This window comes from Vipera ursinii (assembly GCF_947247035.1).
Source record: "Vipera ursinii genome assembly, chromosome: 2".
NCBI lineage: Eukaryota > Metazoa > Chordata > Lepidosauria > Squamata > Viperidae > Vipera > Vipera ursinii.
Genome location: NC_139513.1, coordinates 127,088,699 through 127,109,352, shown reverse-complemented (window position 1 = coordinate 127,109,352; position 20,654 = coordinate 127,088,699). Strand labels below are relative to the sequence as shown.

Genomic DNA, 20,654 nt, shown 5'->3' with positions numbered 1-20,654 from the left:
CACAATATATTATATGGGATCTGACCAGCATAGAATGGAAGCAGAACTTCCCATGACTCTGATACTGTATTTCTGTTGATAACACTCAAGACTGAACTGTCTCTTTTGGCCACTGCAGCAAATCCATGCATGCTACTGGCTCATGCTTAATCTGTGGTCTGTTGGGACTCTAAGATACTTCTCACAAGTATACTGCTGAGTCAGAAACCACCAGTCTTTTAACTGTGTCTGTTTTTTTCCTATCTAAGTCCAGAAAGAACCCATATTTCTCACCAATGAGTAGCATAGGACTCAATGTTCAAATCCTTCAAGATCTTTTTGAAGATCTAGAAGATCTTTTTAGCCTATTCTTTGAAGTGTTAGCAGTTCCTGAAGCTTTGTATGGCCTGCAAATCTGATGAACATCCTTTCTATCCTCTTATGTAAGTCATTTACAAAAAATGCTAATGAGCATTGGGCTCAGGATAGAACCCTGGAGTAACCCACTGGATAAAAAAAGGTAAAGGTTCCCCCGCACATACGTGCTAGTCGTTTCCAACTCTAGGGGCCGGTGCTCATCTCTGTTTCAAAGCCGAAGAGCCAGCGCTTGTCCGAGGACGTCTCCGTGGTCATGTGGCCGGCATGACTAGACACCAAAGGTGCACGGAACGCTGTTACCTTCCCACCGTAGTGGTCCCTATTTTTCTACTTGTATTTTTACGTGCTTTCAAACTGCTAGGTTGGCAGAAGCTGGGAGGAGTAACAGGCGCTCACTCTGTTACGCGGCACTCGGGATTCGACCCGCCAAACTGCTGATCATCTGTTCGACAAGCTCAGCATCCTAACCCACTGAGCCACCGCATCCCTAACCCACTGGATACCTCCTTTCAAACTGATACCTTTCCTAGACAATCGTATCAGAGTAATTCATGCACTGATGCTGGATAACATATTATGACTGGAATAAATACTTGTGGAGTAAACTTCTAATGAATGTTAGGCTGGCCTTTAATATGCTTTTTTAGACCAGAAACTGAAACTTATTTATTCATTAGGCTTTCCTCTGAGTTTATTTGTTGAACTAATTACTGTTTATTCATTATTTAAGTGGTTAAGCATTTTTATTGTTCTATTTTTCTTCTTCTACATTTTATTGCATTCACTATAATTATAATTCTAACCTCCTTTTAGTATTTCTTAACAAACAGTAGTTTAAAAATGTGAACAAATAAATAAGCTACAGCAATAAGGAGGATGGAAAAGACCACATTTGATTGCAGCGAATTTGTTGTATGCACAAAGATGGAAAATTTGGCACTAGTCAAAATGGTTGATAGTGGTAGGAATGGTTGAGAGAGATGACGGAACTTGCTGGGGACATCCAAACTGACTTCTCTGATCAGAGAAAGGACAATAATTATATTTATTACTGATTGAAAACCCTTCATGGACTTTTTGTGTAAAACAAAAAAAATGAACTCATGAGGTATAGTTTTGATTAATAGACCTGATAGATTACAGAAAGAGGAGTGTTTTATTTTAACCATAAAGAGGTAAATTTATAATTGTATTTACAACTGCTTTAAAGAAGATTGGAAGCTACTTTTTGTATTTAGCTTTCTCTTCAATTTCTTTTTTTTTCTTTTTCTAGTTTGCATTGGATTTTATCTTCCTTTCAAAAACACCATCTATATGTACAGTCTATGTATATCTACAGTATGTACAATGTGTACACACACCGCATTTGGATAGCTAAAGAGCAACAATTTTATTGAATTTTGTTATTGTAGCATGTCTTTGCTCTAAGGATTTCATAAACTGTCAAGAAGTAAGGTTTTACAAAATTTAATGATGAAATTCTAATTACAGGGTTTTTAAATTGTTTTAGCACACATTCAGAACATAAGACAAAATAACTTCAGCAAGTTTCAAAATTAGAATGAAGAAAGTTATAAATAGAATTCCTGGAACACATGAAAATCAGATTCCAAACATGACCACAATTACTATACGACTACAAAATATTGCTTTGCTGCAGAAATATGGATGTCTTGATGCAGAAAGGATGATGAAGTTCTTTGGCTTACATTCCTGTTTTTTATTGGAAAGTATCTAGAAGGCATTAAATTGCTGGGCTAGTCTTTGAGACCATGAACATCTTTCAACCTTTTAATTACAAAGAACCTTAGAGATAAATGCATGTTCTAATAGCTAAAGAGAAGTACTTCCTAAATATGGTGAAATTTATATGACTCAAGATTTAATTCTAATAAAAATAAAGTTAAATAAGAATAGTTTTCAAGTCTTAAAATAATGCTTACTTTTCTATTAAATCCAGTGTTACGCCTGGTACCAATCTCACGCTCTTCTGCATGCAAAACCTGTAGAGAAAAGAAGAGATCAGAAGTAAATCACACTAATTAAATACCAAAGGACGGATAATCCAAATAGTATATGGCAGGAACAAGTCCCTCATTATAAATGTTTTTTTTTTAAAAAAAATGCAAGGAGTGACAAAAGGTTTTCTGCTGCAGAGCAGGAAACAATACTTGCTGCACTCATAACAATAATGCAGCGGCCTCCATTATTGCAGCGTCAAGTCCATCTATTTTAAGAGCAACAGTCATATATTTCCAGCAGAATGGGAGGGAGGAGAAACACGTAATTATTCATTACAATGTTAGGAAGCAACACTAAATAAAGCTGAACAGAATGGCCCACACACAAATGGGAATTTAAACAGCTTTAACAGTAGGGAGAAGGTGGAAGCAACAGTAGGCAAGTTAAGAAAAGAAGTCTGAATAACTTTCCCTTTCAATCTTAACAATTTAATCTTTGACTTATAACCATTCGTTTAGTGACCAAAGTTACAATGGTATAGGAAAAAAGTGATTTATGACTGTTTTTCACACTTATGACCATTGCAGCATCCCCAGTTAGGTGATCAAAATGTGGGCACTGGGCAACTGGCATGTGTTTATGACAGTTGCACTGTCCTAGGGTCATGCGATCCCCATTTGTAACCTTTTCCAGAAGATTTCCAATAAGCAAAGTCAATGGGGGGACACCAGATTTGCTTAATGACCGTGTGACTACAGTGACTAACAACTACAGTGATTTGCTTAACAACTGTGGCAAGAAAGGTCATAGAATGGAGCAAAACTCGCTTAGCAACTGCCTTGCTTAGCAATGGGCTCAATTGCGGTTGTAAATCTAAGACTACCTGTATTCCATTTATATAAGAGCCACCAACAGTGAACAGTTTAAGTAATAAACGTTGGCCTGCAGTGAATCCTTCTTCCTTTTCCAGTCTGTTTCCATGTGTGCTTTATCATTCTTCCATTCTTTTTTCTTCCTATGCTTTTTCTCTGATGCCCATTGTTCCCCCTCTCTGGCCTTTTCTTCACTGTTCAGGAGCACTTCCTCCAGGCAGTGCTTACTTTTCAGAAAAAGAAGCATTACAATTTATGTATATAGGCGTGCAAACTAAAGGCTGAATCCAAGAGAGCGTATGCTGCACACGGGCATGCACAGAGCAAATCTTATCTTCTAACACCCTAGCTTTCTCTTTCGAAACTCTTGAGACTCGTTTGGTTGCTGTGTCCTCATTCACAAATCAAAACAGTTCTGCCACTGGGAGTGGGAAGTCCTTCTGTGAACCTAGAATTTTTAAGTAGTTCTGCCACTTAATGTCTGTTTTACAACATTTCTGCATTAAGTGCTTTACTAATCATAAAATGTGATGTCCTTGAGTAAGGAACACAGAAATCAGCCTGTTACTTTCTTCAGAGGACCATGTTCCTATAAAATTTGGAAGGATGCTTTTATTTTATATTTATGCTAATTGTCCCCTTTGTCTCTATTTAATTGTCCAGTTCAGCAATTTATCATATTACTTTCGACTTTTTTGTCTTGTTTAACCAAACTTCAAATGCTACGAAATATTCCGTGAGTACCATGACAATCTGGGAGCCATACTAAATGTTGAAGTAAAAGACTTGAGTATTCAAAGTTGTCTTACAATCATGTCTTACATCATACGAGCCTTCTTGCTGGGTAGATCTCTTTTCTAAATGTGTCTCCAAGAATGAAAGAACAGATTGGATGTAGATACGGGAAACTGTGGTTGGATGCCAAAGAAAACCCCACAGTCATTTATGTAAATGTTTTATATACAATTTTTATTTTAATAATTTTTTTTATTTAAGCACCAGGTATCCCATGTATTAATTCCTCTAAAATACTATAAATCAGATTTCTAATGTAAAACTGCAACTATGCAATAAAATTAAATGAGTGTATTAGCAATGTTTGATTCTAAAGCCTCAATACTCAATCTTTCCGTTCAGCACTAAACTCACAAAACTGATGCACAGATAAGGTCCTGAGAGATTAAATGATCTTTAGCTCAGGTACATCCATTGTGCTGTTAGAAACGTAAGGAAACTTGGAGGAGGATCTAACAACAGTGCTCCAGGTTGGCATGGCTGGAATGCAGATTGTGGAAAGTTCTGCACAAAAACAAGGTCCTTTTCTCTTTTTCTTTTCTGCCATCTTTGCATTCTTGAGTAGTAACTTGGCAAAGAAATTTAATCCTGCCCACAACAAATGGAATGTTGGAGTCCAGAGATGCCTACTACGATATATTTGCAAGAGTGATAAAAATCAATTTTCTGACCTGTATTCCACATTGAGGCAAGCCCAAATGAGATACCTGATGTCCTATCAGAAGCAGTTTCCATTCTGGAGACTTGAGGAAGGTGCTTGGTATCTGACTAGATCAGGGGTAGGCAACCTTGGCTCTTTTAGGACTCGTGGACTTCAACTCCCAGAATACCTGAGCCAGCATGGCTCAGCTTGGAAAGCTCTCCCTTTCCCCTCAACATGGCTGGCTCAGGAATTCTGGGAGTTGAAGTCCACGAGTCATAAAAGAGCCAAGGTTGCCTACCCCTGGACTAGATGTTTTCTTGACCACAGCCTTTCATGCTAGTTTGATCAAGCTGGGAGAGACTGACTGGACAGATCTGGAGTATGGTAAATGAATTTTTGTAATAAAGATCAGACTGTTAGATACACAGAAAGAAATAAGAAGTCCACTCTAAACTTTTTAACTACCTGATAGTCACTGTATCCCTTCTTAAATAAAGTACTCAAGATGATAGTGCTGAAAAATCTCCAGGTGCTTTTGAAAGAAACTGATTCTTTAAACCCAATCCAATGTGATGAATAGCTTCTACAGGAGACAGGATGAGTGTGATCTTATTACTTCATCTTATTCTTCCAGCAGCTTTTGGGATTGTCAATTATTGTATTATTGTGGGTTGGTGAGAGTTATTGGGAGTTATTGATCTCCTAGCTACTCTGCTACATTCAAAGAAAAGTAATGGAAAACAATAACATGGAAATTAAGTTAAAACAAATTAACAGTTCCACATAAAGAAAACAGGTATAGGTATAATCTAGAAGGCACTTTACTAAAAGAATATCTTTTACAGATGCTTGATGGTAGAAATCAATATCAATGGGCAGTTTGTACTGCAAATTCTGAAAATTATGCAGACTTCAGGTTGAAGTGAAAGAGAAACATATAATCATAAATAATTCCAGTTACGTGCTGGGGGATGATAATTCAGCCTTCTAAGAGCCAAATGGATTCTGTCATGATCTGCCAATGGTTGGTTATAACAATAAAGGGCAAGGAGAACCTTTTCCATTTGTTTGTTTGTTTAACAAATGTTTATGGAACTTTCATTACCAAAAGGAGTTTGGGTATTGAATAAGAATAAAAACACAACATAATCACTGAAAAACATTAAAACAAGTAAGACAATGTTGAGACACCAATAAAGTTCACATACTATGCCAGCTCCATTAGCATTCTGGCACTAGTGATTGTGAAAAAAGCCAGATCTTCACTGCTTCCCTGAAGGTCAGTGGGATCAGGCAATCTCAATCTCCAGGAAGAAGCTATTTCATAAGGCAGATGCCATGACAAAGAAGGCAAGCTTCCAAAGTCCTATCAGCTGACAGTGTTTTACTGAGGGGAGCCAAAAATCTAGTGGGAATTGGCAGACACCATTAAGGGTAGGCAGTCCCTCAGGTAACCTGGCTCCTTGCCATGTAGAACTTTTAATGGTAGGATAGGATAGGACAGGACAGAATAGAATAACAGAGTTGGAAGAGACCTTGTAGGTTATCTAGTCCAACCCGCCGCCCAAGCAAGAGACCCTACACCATTTCTGACAGATGGCAGTCCAGTCTCTTCTTGAAAGCTTCCAGTGATGAAGCTCCCACAACATCTGAAGGCAAACTGTTCCATTAGTTGATTGTTCTCACTGTCAGAAAATTTCTCCTTATTTCTAGGTTGAATCTCTCCTTGATCAGTTTCCACCCTTTATTCCCTGTCTGGCTTTCAGGTGCTTTGGAAAATAGGTTGTGCCACTCCTCTCTCTGACAGCCCCTCCAATATTGGAACACTGCTATCATGTCTCCCCAGGTCCGCCTCTTCACTATGCCCATGTTCCTGTAACCATTCTTCATATGTTTTAACCTCCAGTCCCCTAATCATCTTCGTTGCTCTTCTCTGCACGTTTTCTAAAGTCTCAACATCTTTTTTATAGTGTGGAGACCAAAACTGGTTGCAGTATTCTAGGTGTGGTCTTACTAAGGCTTTATAGAGTGGTATTAGTACCTCACGTAATCTTGATTGAATCCCTCTGTTGATGCAGTTTAGGATTGCACTGGCTTTCTTGCTTACTGCCACACACTGTTGGTTCTTATTTAATTGATTGTCCACTAAGGCTCCAAGATCCCTCTCACAATTACTGGTATTAAGCCTGGTTTCACCCAATATATATCTGTACTTTTGGTTTTTCTTGCCTAAATGTAAGACTTTACTTTTCTCTTCATTGAATTTCATTTTGTTACATAGGGCCCAATGTTCAAGTTTGTCAAGATCTATCTGGATCTTGAACCTACCATCTAGGGTATTGGCTATTCCTGCCAGCTTAGTAACATTTGCAAATCTGATAAGTTCCCCTTCTAGCTTTCCAAAAAGTAGGTTGTGGTCCACTCTGTCAAATGCCTTGCTGAAGTCTAAGTATACTATAACCAGCACTTTTGAATTGCACCCAGAAGCCTACTGGGAGCCGGTACAATTGATATAGCAGTAATGGTAATATGTGGGCAAGTGCAGTGTGACTTAACCATTAGCTTAATTATCATTTAAAGTTAGGACACCTATTAATAATCAGCCCTCACACTTACAACCTTCACAGTATCCCACAGTCACATGATCAAAATTTGGGTGTTTGGCAACAGCATGTATTTACTGATTACACGTCATCCAAGTCATGTGATTGCCATTTACAATCCATTAAGCAAAGTCAATGGGGAAAGCTGGATTTGGTTAATGACTGCAGTGATGTGTTTAACAACTGCAGCAAAAAAGATGATAAAATCAGGCATACAAACTTTAACAAGCACTTTGCATAGCAATGGAAGTTCTGGTCCCAACTGTGGTCTACTCATGCCTCTGCATACTAATCCGGCTAAAGCTTTCAAACACTTTTCAGGGTAAGCTCTGTGTACAGCATATTGGCATAATCTAGCTGGAAGGTGATTAAGGCATGAGTGACTATGAGCACTGTCTTCTGATTTAGGAAGGGGAACAATTGGTATTTTATGCAAAGGTTTTCAAGGAGGAGAGAGGAGTCTAAGATGAACCTCAGATTGCATACTAACTCCAACTGGGGAAGTGTAACCCTAGCTAGTTACAGATGGCAAATCATTTTAGGGGCCCTAAAACATATATCCATTTATTCTAGTCAGGACTGAGTTAAGCCAAGTGTCATGGTTCTGACAGATGAAACTCTTCAAAGAACTTCAAAGCATTGTTTACCTTAAAGAATCTTTATTTGAGTAGCAGAGCATCGGCACTTACATAGTCGAAGCCAAAATCTGAGTTCCCCTCCCCTGAGCACACAGTATCAAAGCACATCTCCCTCTTCCAACTAACAGTCAGAAATCAATTCTCCAATTAGTTTGAAATGCAGGCTTTCCCTCCAGTTCTACAGCCCGCCAACTCTTATCATCTCTTAATTCAACCTTGGTTCACACACTAGGTTCAGTATTGTTATGCCTAGCTAAACTCCCATGCACATTCCTCCTCCCCCCAGCATCATCTAACTGTAACTCTAATTCTAAGAGTAAAACGTAAGAAGAAAATGGTTGCATCTCCATCTGTTGTCAAAGCAAAAACATCCGATGTTAGCAGCGTTGACATCAAGTTTTCCCCATACTGATTATACTTGACCCTGTGCTACTAGATAAACTCACCTAGCGGTTTCAGATAAGTTATACAACAGTGGGAAGAGAGTCAAGCCCTGCAACCCACCCATCTTCCAGCAATACCAATTGGAACAAGCCTTGAAAGAAGGAGGAAAACCATGCCTCTTACTACCAAGTCCAGAAGGACAGTATTTGATCAATAGTACCCAGAACTGCTGAGAGAACAAGTAGGAGCAAGATAATTTAATTTAATTTAATTTAATTTAATAATATTTCTATACCGCCCTTCTCCCGAAGGACTCAGTGCGGTGAACAGGGCAAGAATAAAAATACAAGATTACAAAAGTTAAAACAAATGATTAAATACATGCCCATATACTAAAAATACATCTTAAAACCCCAATAAAATGACAATAACAACCCCCCCCAATCCCCTCATCAGGCCAGGCCAGCTTGTTCAAAAAAGTATGTTTTTAGCTCGCGGCGAAAGGAGCGAAGATTGGGCGCCGTCCGGAGCTCAACCGGTAGCTGATTCCATAGCTCCGGGGCGCCCACAGAGAAGGATCTCCCCCTGGGGGCCACCAATCGACATTCTCTGACCGGTGGCACCCTGAGGAGGCCCTCGCTGTGGGAACGCACAGGGCGGAGGGAAGTTGATGCCGGCAGCAGGTGTTCCCTAAGGTACTCCGGACCCCTGCCATGTAGGGCTTTGAACACCATTACTAGTACCTTGAATCTCACCCGGAAGACAACTGGTAACCAATGCAGCTCACGGAGCAGAGGTGTAACATGGGAGTATCGGGAGACTCCCAACACAACTCTCGCGGCTGCATTCTGTACCAGTTGGAGCTTCCGGGTGGTCCTCAAGGGCAGCCCCATATAGAGAGCGTTGCAGTAGTCTAGTCGAGAGGTCACGAGCGCGTGAGTGACCGTGCATAGATCATCCCGGCTTAGATAGGGCTGCAACTGGCACACCAGGCGAACCTGGGCGAAAGCCCCCCTAGTCACAGCCCCTATGTGGTCTTCCAAGGTGAGCCGTGAATCTAGGAGGACTCCCAAGTTGCGAGCCCTATCTACGGGGGGTAATAGTTCACCCCCATAGAAAGAGGTGGAATATCCGAATAAACCCGGGATGAAGGTATGCAAAGCCACTCAGTCTTGTCGGGGTTGAGTTGAAGTCTGTTCCTCCCCATCCAGACCCGAACCGCCTCCAGGCAACGGGACATCACGTTGAGGGCATCACTGGGGTGGTTTGGGGTCGAAAGGAAAAGCTGGGTATCATCAGCATACTGATGATACCCAACTCCAAAACCACGAATGATCTCACCCAGCGGTTTCATATAGATGTTGAACAGGAGAGGCGAGAGGACCGACCCCTGAGGAACTCCACAAACGAGAGACCTCGCGGTCGACCTCTGCCCTCCTGCCAACACCGACTGCGAACGTCCCTGGAGATAGGAGGAGAACCACTGTAAGACCGTGCCTCCCACTCCCAATCCCCTGAGACGCCGCAGCAGGATACCATGGTCGATGGTATCGAAAGCGGCTGAGAGGTCTAATAGGACTAGAACAGAGGAATGTCCCCTGTCCCGAGCCCTCCAGAGATCATTCACCAGCGTGACCAATGCCGTCTCTGTGCTGTGCCCGGGCCTGAAACCCGATTGGTACGGGTCTAGATAATCCGCTTCATCCAGGACCAGAGGGAGCTGATGCGCCACCACACTCTCAACAACCTTCGCAAGAAAGCGAAGGTTGGAGACGGGACGAAAGTTGTTCAATACAGCGGGGTCCAAGGCAGGCTTCTTGAGGAGAGGCCTCACCACCGCCTCTTTCACGACGGCGGGGAAGCTACCCTCGTTCAAAGAAGCCGATATAACTACCTGGAACCAGCTGCGTGTCCTCTTCCGGGCTGCATAAACCAGCCAGGAAGGGCACGGGTCCAGTAAACATGTGGTGGAGCTCAGCCTCCCCATGATCCTGTCCACTTCCTCCAGAGTCACAGAATCAAACTCCTCCCAGATAATATCGACAAGACCGCCCACGTCCTGATCGCCAGACTCTGCCCAGTCAGAGTCCAGACCAGTCCGAATCCGAGCGATTTTGTCCAACAGATGCTGGTTAAACTCCTCAGCACGACCCTGCAAGGGTTCTTCCCTCACCTCTTGATTCAGGAGGGAGCGAGTCACCCTAAACAGGGCGGTCGGGCGATTATCTGCGGATGCGATAAGGGTAGCGAAGTGGTTAGACCTCGCCTCCCTTATCGCAGCGAGATAAGACCTAGTATAGGTTCTTAGTCGCAATCGGTCGGATTCGGATCGGCTGGATCTCCAACCGCTCTCTAGGCCCCGTCTCCGATGCTTCATCTCCCGGAGCTCCACGGAGAACCATGCAGCTCGACGGGATCTGCACCGGGTCAGGGGCCGCAGGGGTACAACTCGGTCAAGAGACTCAGTGGCTGCCCTTTCCCAGGCTTCCACTAAGGCATCTGCCGAGCTGTGAGCAAGGCAGGCAGGTGGGGACCCCAGCGCCACCTGGAACCTCTGGGGATCCATTAAGCATCTGGGGCGGTACCATTTAATTGGTTCCACACACCCACGGCGGGGGGTGGCAAAATGGAAGACCAGCTGCAGGAGATGATGATCGGTCCATGACAGGGGCATAACAATTGGGGAGCCCCCACCAAGATCATCTAACCACCGTCCAGATAAAAAAACTAAGTCAAGGGTGTGGCCTCCCTCATGAGTCGGTCCCGAAATTACTTGCGTCAGGTCCATGGCCGTCATGGAAGCCATGAACTCCCGAGCCAGCTCAGATGATCCTCCCAGCGATGGTAGATTGAAGTCCCCCAAAACTATAAGTTTCGGGAACTCAATCACCAACCCAGAGAGGACATCGAGAAGCTCAGGCAGGGCTGCTGCTGTGTGACTAGGCCAGGGGTCAGCAACCTGAAACAATGAAAGAGCCACTCGGAACCGGTTCCCTCACAAAAGGAAAAACTGCACGTACATGCGCACATGCGCAGAACAGGGTTTAACTGAAGAGTGGAGCCAAGGCGAGATATGCACCTACCCTGCATATTTGAATTGATTGGTTGAACTTTTTTACTCCCACTTTTTTTTGGGGGGACTGCACATGGCAGAGGACTGGGAGCTGCAGGAGACGGCTGAAAGAGCCGCATGTGGCTCCGGAGCCGCGGGTTGCAGACCTGTGGACTAGGCGAAAGGTACACCAGCAGCAAGCCCAACTGCGCACCAGGGCCGCATCTCAAAGAGAGACTCACACCCGACTATCTGGGGAACGGTGGCCTCCCGTGGACACAAGGTCTCCCTCATGACAACAGCCACACCCCCGCCCCTACCCTGAGCCCGAGGCCGGTGTAGCACCCGGAAACCTGGTGGGCAAAGGTCAACCAGAGGAATCCCACCCTCTGGGCCCAACCAAGTCTCCGTGATGCAAGCCAGGTCTGCCTGCTCACCCTCGACCAAGTCGCGGACGAGAGGAGCTTTATTAGCGACAGACCTGGCATTCAAGTACACCAGCCGGAGCTCAGGAGGCTGCACATCCTCACTCCCGGGACCTCGGGGCGGAGCCAGAGGGTCGGAGTGCCTCACTGCTTGTAAGCAGCGGAGAGGCCTTCCCTGAGATCGATACGGCCCTCTGCTCCTACACCTGCTGCCATTCCCTAATGTCGTGGGAATAGGTATTCCCACGACCAGCCCTGGGGCCCCAGAGGCAACCGACCCCCGCTCCTCCCCCCCGCAAACCACCTTGGCACTGGCCTGAACAGAGGTTGTTGGACTGCCCCCCTTGTGCAAACAACCAAAAAGAGTACCCTCCCCCCTCCCTAACCCCCTGAAAAATTTAGAAACGAAACTAACCAGGGGCCTTTTGTTGGGTTTCCGTCGAAGGCCCCTACGCGTGCCCAGCCATCTCTCGGGGTCCCAATAAATGGGCCCTTCCTCAAGATCATAAGCGGCTAGAAAGGTGGGTCGCACCCAGGAAGGGGGAGCACCCCTGAGGGCGAGCAAGTCCGTGCAAGAATATTTAAGGAGAGGCATAAGGAGTAGTCCAAATATAAGGCAGTCCATAGTTGATAATCAGTCAGTAAGGAGGATCTAACAGAGGATAAATAGGTGTCCCAGACCTCCACCCAGCCGCTGCCACTCAGCTGGGTGAACCCCCCGGGCAGGCCAACCACCGTCCTCTCACGACGGCCGCAGAGCCAATTCCCGGGGGGGAGATGGTGGTCTGAAACAACCACTCCGGATATAGCATGCCCCATAGAGCTCTCACCTCTAGGGGCAGCAGATGTAAGTTCAAGCCACCCTCTCACGGTGGCTAATACCCAGGGTCCTCTGAGTCCTTTGGGGATGATGTGTAAAGGGCAAGCCATCATAGTCTGGTCAGCTAAGGGCGAGGTCCCCCGCTGCTCCGCCATTCCAGGGGGTTGTACCTGACCACAACTCCATGGGCCCTCAGTTCTATAGTCATTGGGGCCTTCCAGAGTGTGATCAATAAATTCTGATTCCCCCAAGTCTACTGATTTCCCTGGAGCCCCCTCAAAATCCAGCAGCACCAACCGGATCACAACAGGTGCGATGGAGAGCGTAGATCTTCCAGGATCCTCTGAAATAACCAGGATCCACTGGGCTCCACTGGGCTCCACCGGGGTTAACCGGCTAACCCAGGAACCTTCGGGGCCACCAGGAAGAGTGGGGATGCCAGGCCATCTGGAGCATGCGGAACAGGCAGAGGAGAAGGCAGGTCGGCCAACACCCCCGCCGCGCCATCGGGGCTGCTGCCATTGCCGGAGCGCTGCTACAGACGCCGACGCCGCCATCACCGCTGCCACCAGGGCACCGCCGAAGCCCCAAGCGATCCAGAAGAGGCCATCGCCGCCGCCGATGGAAAGCGGGCCGAAGAGGCCCAGGCGGCCGCGGAACAAACGGTCCAAGCGAAGCAGGCCAGACCGCAGCGGTCGATGACAAAGTGGCCCAGAACGGCCCGGGAGCAATGCCGCCGCCGCCATTGAAATGGGCCGAAGCGCCGTCGCCGACAAAGTCAAGAGCAGAGCCAGGCCGGTCGAAAAAACGGCCCAAAGCAGCTCAAAAATGTCTCCGCCGAAGCCAGCAACAGTCGGGAGCCATCCAAAGACGCCAGCTCCGTCGCCGCCGAAAACGCCAAACGCCGCCGAAGGAAGCTCGGAGGTCGCCCGATGCAGCGGAGAAACGCCGCGAGTATCCAGCCCGGCTAGCAGCAGGCCAACAGCCCAGCGGAACGCCGACCAGGTTAGTAGGCAGCAAAAAGCTTTGTCCAGCTGCCTGAATCACTGCCAAAACACTTCACCCAACCCAGAGGGTATAAAACACCCCTGAGGGGCTCCTAGGACACCTCTTTTTTTTGGACTTACAAAGCTCAGCCTAACACGACCGCCTGCACGTCCGCCATCTTGTTTTAGAATACTGCACTGGAACTGTTATCCTGCTGTTTGGACTTTTTTTTTTAAGCCAACCAGAGGCCATTTGCAAGCACAATCTTTGCTGTCTTGATAGTATATCCTAGTCCAAGGGTAGGCAACCTCAGTTCTTTTATGACTCATGGACTTCAACTGAAGGTCAGCACAGCTGACTCAGGAATTCTGGGAGTTGAAGTCCATAAGTCATAAAAGAGCCGAGGTTGCCTACCCCTGGACTAGTCTGAACCCTGACTGTATTGGGTCCAAACAATCAGTTTCCTCCAGAGCCCTTTGAAATAATAGACCTACCACTTTCTCAAAGACTCCCCGCCCCACACACAAGAATGCTGCAGATTGGAAGAAAGTTGTCTAATACTACCTGATATTTTGAGTTATGTAGTAATGCAGAGCACCTTTGCTGTGGGTGAGGGGGTCTGTCTTTTGCTGCCTGAAAGAAGCCTCAGGTTTTTGTGTTTTATGACCAGGTGCCTTTTGATTAAGGATTGCTGCCTAGCTGGGACAAGCCTCCCACATTCTTAATGGAGAAGGGACCTATGTCAACTGCTTTCCTTTTGAAAGGAAAATGAAAGGCACATCTGAGGTCAGGTATAATAAAGCATTTCCACCCATTACAAAGCTGTCATTTTGTTCCCCCCTCCGGGCCTGGCATAAAAACATAGGAGCAGGAGGGAAATGAAGCTGAGGCTTCAGAAATTTCAAGGTGATGTTGATTTTGCAAAGGAAAGAGAATAATGAATCATATTCAGGCTGTTTTTGATTAGTAAGGAAAACATCCTTTCTCAGGCAAAGCCAGTTCATTGTGGTTCGTCTGCTTTGGATTCAGCTTAACGGCATACTTCGAAGGCATGATTCGTAACTTTCACTTAAGGTAAAGGTAAAGGTTCCCCCGCACATGCGTGCTAGTCGTTTCCAACTCTAGGGGCCGGTGCTCATCTCCGTTTCAAAGCCGAAGAGCCAGCGCTTGTCCGAGGACGTCTCCGCGGTCATGTGGCCGGCATGACTAGACGCCAAAGGTGCACGGAACGCTGTTACCTTCCCACCGTAGTGGTCCCTATTTTTCTACTTGCATTTTTACGTGCTTTCAAACTGCTAGGTTGGCAGAAGCTGGGACGAGTAACAGGCGCTCACTCTGCTATGCGGCACTCGGGATTCGACCCGCCAAACTCCCGACCTTCTGATTGACAAGCTCAGCGTCCTAACCCACTAAGCCACCGCGTCCTTACAACTTTCACTTACATCTGCCTTTTTAAAACATGTACTCCAATGTCCTAGACAGGCAGTCATAATTCTGCATAGACTAGTAAAGGAATAATTTGACTCCTCTCCTTTAAATAACGGTTTCTATCTCCAGACTAATTACAAACTATTTTATTCTAGCCACTTTATTACATAATCTATGTATGTTCTCTTATGAACAGAAAGATGAAAGTAAAGGTGTGGATTCCCTGTCTGATAGAAACTGTACAGGTGACCTGGGGTGAGATAGCAGGTTTTGGGGGGGTTAATCTTCTTGGACTGCACACAACAGATTCTTGAGTGAATGACCGTTTGTCCATTCACTATCCCTACTTTGGTGTCTCTCCCGTTCCCAGTTTTCAGAATGGTTAGGGTCTCCACTGAGTTTCAATTTGTTAAGAAAAAATGTATCTTATTATTTTTCTAAAAAGGTTATTAGTTAATTTCCATGACTGCTTAATAAACATTTGTGGCAATGAAGATGTATTTTTTCCTTGACATCTACAAGATGTTGTATGAAATAAATCCAAGCCTGTTTGTATGGTGGCAACTTAAATCCATATTTTTTTCACTGCTAAGAAAGTTATGCTGTGTGTCACCCAGGGCAGCCTTGTAAATCCAATCAATCAATCAGCAATATTTGCACTCTTACTTGTCCCCCCCCCTCTCCCAAGCCAGCACTTGGAAATGCTGACTATGGTATATTCCCTTACATCATACTTCCCCCTCTACCCTCAACTGAAACAATATACTAGTCTTCCATGCACCCCCAAATTAGGATATACAAAATCTCATGGCGGCATAACTTTTTCTCCTATTTATCAAAACTGACACCTTTCAGATTCAATCCTTAAAAAATACAGGAGCAGAAAGCAGTATTTAAACAACCCAATTCTCAAGCTTGTTTTATACTGCTACACCACGCAGTGTTAATAGATGTATTACTTCCAGAGCCAGTCATTAAAGGGAACGGAAACTGATGTTACTGCAGAGCGTGGAATCTCAACTTGTCTGGAGGCATGGGGCCAAATCTCGATTCCCCTTTTATAATGCTACTAAGAGAGGAAGGCAGCAAATCAGCTTCCTGTGGAACTGGGATGGATTTTAAACAAGGCTGAAGTGGAAAACACAGTATGAAATGCTGCTTATAGCTAAATAAGGTCCATATTTCACCCTTTGTTTTACTTTCTCTGTACCTTTTCCATACAGATAAGCTCTATAATATCCACTTAGACATGGCATGACTAGGAACCATAGTTTTGTGTAAAGGGATTGTGATACTGGCCGTTGTTTTTTTTTCAATGATCCCCTGTATGGATATTTTCTTTCTCAAAACAACTACGCTAATAATACTTCCATTTCAATTCATTTCATTTCCTCATCAAAGGCCCAAGATCATTTTCCTCTTTAGTCACTGCCAATTCAGTATCTATTAACATAACATATGTTAGGGTAGGATATTTGGCCTCAATCTGTTATCCCCCATGAGTGGTGTACAGCCGCACATTGTGTAATCATTTCTCCTCAACTCCCTCCAACAATGAAAGCAGCTAAATTCATCTGAAGCTCACTAGGGAACAACTGAATATTCTGTATGAGTGGGGATTCCAGATGGATTGTGTGAAGCCACTTTATTCTTGATTTAACTTTGTAGTCAGAAGTCCCAGTAACACTAAACAATTTCTACATGGGAATTACTTTAGCTCTTCCTGCTGGCAGGAAATGCCAAGCAGAAATAATTGCAAATTATGTCCCAGCAAGTTACTCCTGAATGATGTAATCAGAATTCTGTTGTCAGGAATGTCCATTCTAATTATGCAAAACTGCTAATTCAGTCAGCAGGGACCATTTTGGTCTCTAGGTTGTCTATTCTATTTTCTTTAACTCAGGGGTGTCAAACTACCGGCCGGTTGCATCGTATGGAGGCTGCGCCCACTCCAGCTCCAGCAATGCGAAAAAACTTGAAATACGTCGTGACATGTCACGTGACATGGCGAGTTTGACACCTGTGCTTTAACTGTAGACAAGCCAATTACTGAGGCCCAGGTGCTGCAGATCAATGACTAGATTGTGTTTTAAATATAGCAATATGTTCTGGCTATTGCAAATATGGCTTCATAACTCCTTATTTTTGAAATTCAAATCCATAAAACTTCCCTTTAAAAAAAGGGAGTATTAAGACTTCAAATTCTTCTCCATCTTGGGTGCATTCCTAATAGCAAAGGAGGAAATTCCACTGTCTTCCACAGATTTTCAATAATCTTTACTATTTTTTTCTTCTGTTTGCGTCTGCACTCCACTGGAGAAAGAAGAAAAAGAGCGATCTCTTCTCTATTTTCTAGTGCCTAATGCTGCTAAGAGGGGAGTTAGACACCAGGAGAATTTGAAAATATAGTCTGCCCCCCACCTTTTCACTCTTACCATATATTACAGAAATGGGAGCATATATTGCAGAAATGGGAGAATAAATTGAAAACTGAGAGTTGGGTTAATTGAGGGATGGGACTCTGCTGACTAGAGATTCTGTGTTTCAGATTGGCTTAGGGAATATTGGTTAGCTATCTCATGCACACATAAAGATGGTTACTAAGATTATGTTTACTTCCAAAAGAACATAATATATTAAATGGGAATATTTCACACTGTTCTGGAATATATTTGGTGAAATGGCAGAATTTTAAAAAAGGATGCGTTTTCACGATTTTAAGTTGAAGATTAAAAAAACCAGACAAATGTAAGACAATGTACTTTCAAGAAGCAGTTTGGAAGATACCATTTTCTCAGACTTGGCCTAAGAACTAATCCCAAAATGTTCCATAGGATTATTGTAACAAATATTTTAAAAGATAATATACATTAATAATATTACAAGTTATCTTGGTACCAAATAAAACTATAAAGCAGAGGTTACCAGAAATCGGAAGAGACCAAGGCACCGTGACTGAAAGTTACCAAGAAAAATACAAATTCAGAGTAAAAGAAATCACACCTCTGAAGATATGATTCAAATTAATCCAAAGAGAGTAACAGCAATCTCAAACATATCACTCCTTATGAGACAAGAAAAGATTTAAGAATGGTCATTCAAGTAGCAATGTATTGAAAACCTGTCAGAGTAGCTTAATAGCTTTTAAATTCTCATTAAAAATACTCAGTTCATCTGGGATGCCAACATAAACAATTTTTTTTTCTAAGTTAAAGAGGTTAATTGAAACAGGTCCAATTCTCAGATGTTTTGACATCAAAAGACCTAGCTGCACATCCAGGAAAATTTCTGAGGCAGAAACTGACTTCCAGCTCTGGAAACTACTATTAGATTATCTTTGTATTACCTCCAGAGACCTTTTTTAGCTATAACTGTATAACAGGAAACAATAAAACAAACCTGGAAAAGGTTATATGCACTCTTCCAGTGCAGTTGACAAGACTGCTGATACTAACAAACTTGACTTAAATATTATCAATGCCAATTAGATAAAACAAATTTGCACACAACTGAAATGAAGCAAAACTATTTCCTTGGTGTTTTCAGAAGGAATTTTAGAGATTTAGGGAGGGAAAGTGTAGAAAACAAGCCCCAAATAAAATTTTGTTTTAAAAGTTTTCTACAATTATATTATATCATATCCAATTGCTACTTATGGCTGTGAAACCTGGACTCTGAAAAAGGCAGATAGGAGAAGGATGGACGCCATCAAACTGTGGTACTGGAGACAACTATTACACATCCCACGGACTGAAAAATTCACAAAGAAGTCCTAGACCAGGGGTCAGCAACCTGAAACAGTGAAAGAGCCACTCGGAACCAGTTCCCTCACAAAAGGAAAAACTGGGAGCTGCAAAAAATGTGTGCACATGCGTGTACATGCGCACATGTGCAGAACAGGATTTGACTGAAGAGTGGAGCCAAGGCGAGATATGGACCTACCCTGCATATTTGAATTGATTGGTTGAACTTTTTTAGTCCCATTTTTTTTTTTTGGATTGCACATGTCAGAGGACTGGGAGCCGCAGGAGACGGCTGAAAGAGCCGCATGCAGCTCCGGAGCCACGGGTTGCAGACCTGTGTCCTAGACCAAGCCTCAGCAAAAATATCACTCCGAGCGAAGACCGCCAAACAAAGGCTATCATACTTTGGCCGTGTCATGCAAGCTGATTCATTCAAAAAGTTGGTCATGCTGGGAGTGGTCAGTGGATAAAGGAGAAGGGGCCACCCTAGTACCTCTTGGCTGGATATTATAAAGGATGACATCAGGGTGACCATGGTGGATCTGAAGGAGGTGGTGAGAGTCAGAGGGACATAGAAAGTGCTGATCCATAGAGTGGCCGAGGGTTGGAAACCACTGAACGGCTGATGATGATGACAATAACAATTATACTTACTGGGCTAGTTACCATGTTGCAACCTAATCTACTCACAGAATAAAACAGGGGAAACCAAATTGTGTACATTACTCTGAGCTCTTTGAAAGAAAGTTAGATGATGTAATAAATAATAAAACCAATATTTGTGGCTTTAAGAAAACAGACAGAATCAGATTTACACTCTTCTTCACTTTAAACATTAAACCAGATATGAAATCATGACATTGATGGATAGCATATTTCTTTTTTCTCTACAACTTCAAAACAGCAACATATTTTGCATACAGGACAAACACAAAACAAGATATTCAGATTTGTGTAAGAATTCAGGTCAAATAGTTAGAGTGTTGAACAGTATTTTTGCATATCAGAAAAAATAGCATCCTAATTCCCCAAGAAATTCTCTGAGTAGTAAAAATATGCTAATACAGTATGCAGATTTACAAAAAAGTAATTTGGTATTTAAATTTAAATATTGTCACTATTTATTTGCCATAACACTGGCTCTGGTTCTCATTTGCTCACTCACTGTTCACTAATATAATGCTAAAGCAAATTGAAGTTATATAAATACCATTTTGTGTTCCAAAAAACTAGATGAAGAAAAATATTAAAATATTCAAGAAGACTATACCAGAATGACGCTAAAAGCACAGAGTTGCCAACAGTGTTATCTTCATGACATCAATTTTGTACTCTCCAGCAATTTTAGGATGTCCTTGTCAAGCAGTGTTGGCAAAGTATCTCCTTCTCAATTTATCATACTGCTTCTGATCATTAAATTCCCTTATTAAATCAGCTGGGAATAATGCATAATGTATCCCAGAGCTGCAAAGATTGACTGCATTCCATTGGAATTTAAAACAATCATTAAACATCTACCATTCTTTAGACCCTCAACTTTAGCATTTGCATAGTTCCTAGGAAGTACCTACCAAAAATTCCATCCAGGTGAATGAATGGGGCAATAGGAACATACCATTTCTCCTTGGCAGCCAGGGGGAAAAAAAATAAAACACTGTTGGAGTAGGGAAGTGCACTTAGCACAGGAATGAAAGGGACTGCCGGAGAAAGATCACAGCTCTCTACTCTTCCTACTATCTCCCAGAAGGCTAGTAACATTTGTGGATTTGTTGACAAAGCTGTTTCAACATGTAATTTGTTCAAACAAAACATAAACATAAAAGTGATTAGCAAAGGTAGCGTGCCAATCCTTTCCTAAACTTTAAGGGCTGCCTGGAATAGGTTGGTGAGAGCATTAATTTGGCCCCACAGATTTTTCCTCCATCCCTTAAGTTGTGTCTGACTT

At 43.4% G+C, this 20,654-nt stretch overlaps 1 protein-coding gene across 1 annotated transcript in view; it reads right to left on the bottom strand.

Moving 5' to 3' along the window:
- The window catches only part of RPTOR (regulatory associated protein of MTOR complex 1), a 438,767-nt gene that overhangs the window by 236,648 nt on the left and 181,465 nt on the right, over positions 1 to 20,654 (bottom strand). The window contains exon 7 of the mRNA XM_083354435.1: positions 2,301 to 2,360. Coding sequence (XP_083210561.1) covers positions 2,301 to 2,360 — 60 coding nt within the window. The remainder of the gene's footprint in view (positions 1 to 2,300; positions 2,361 to 20,654) is intronic.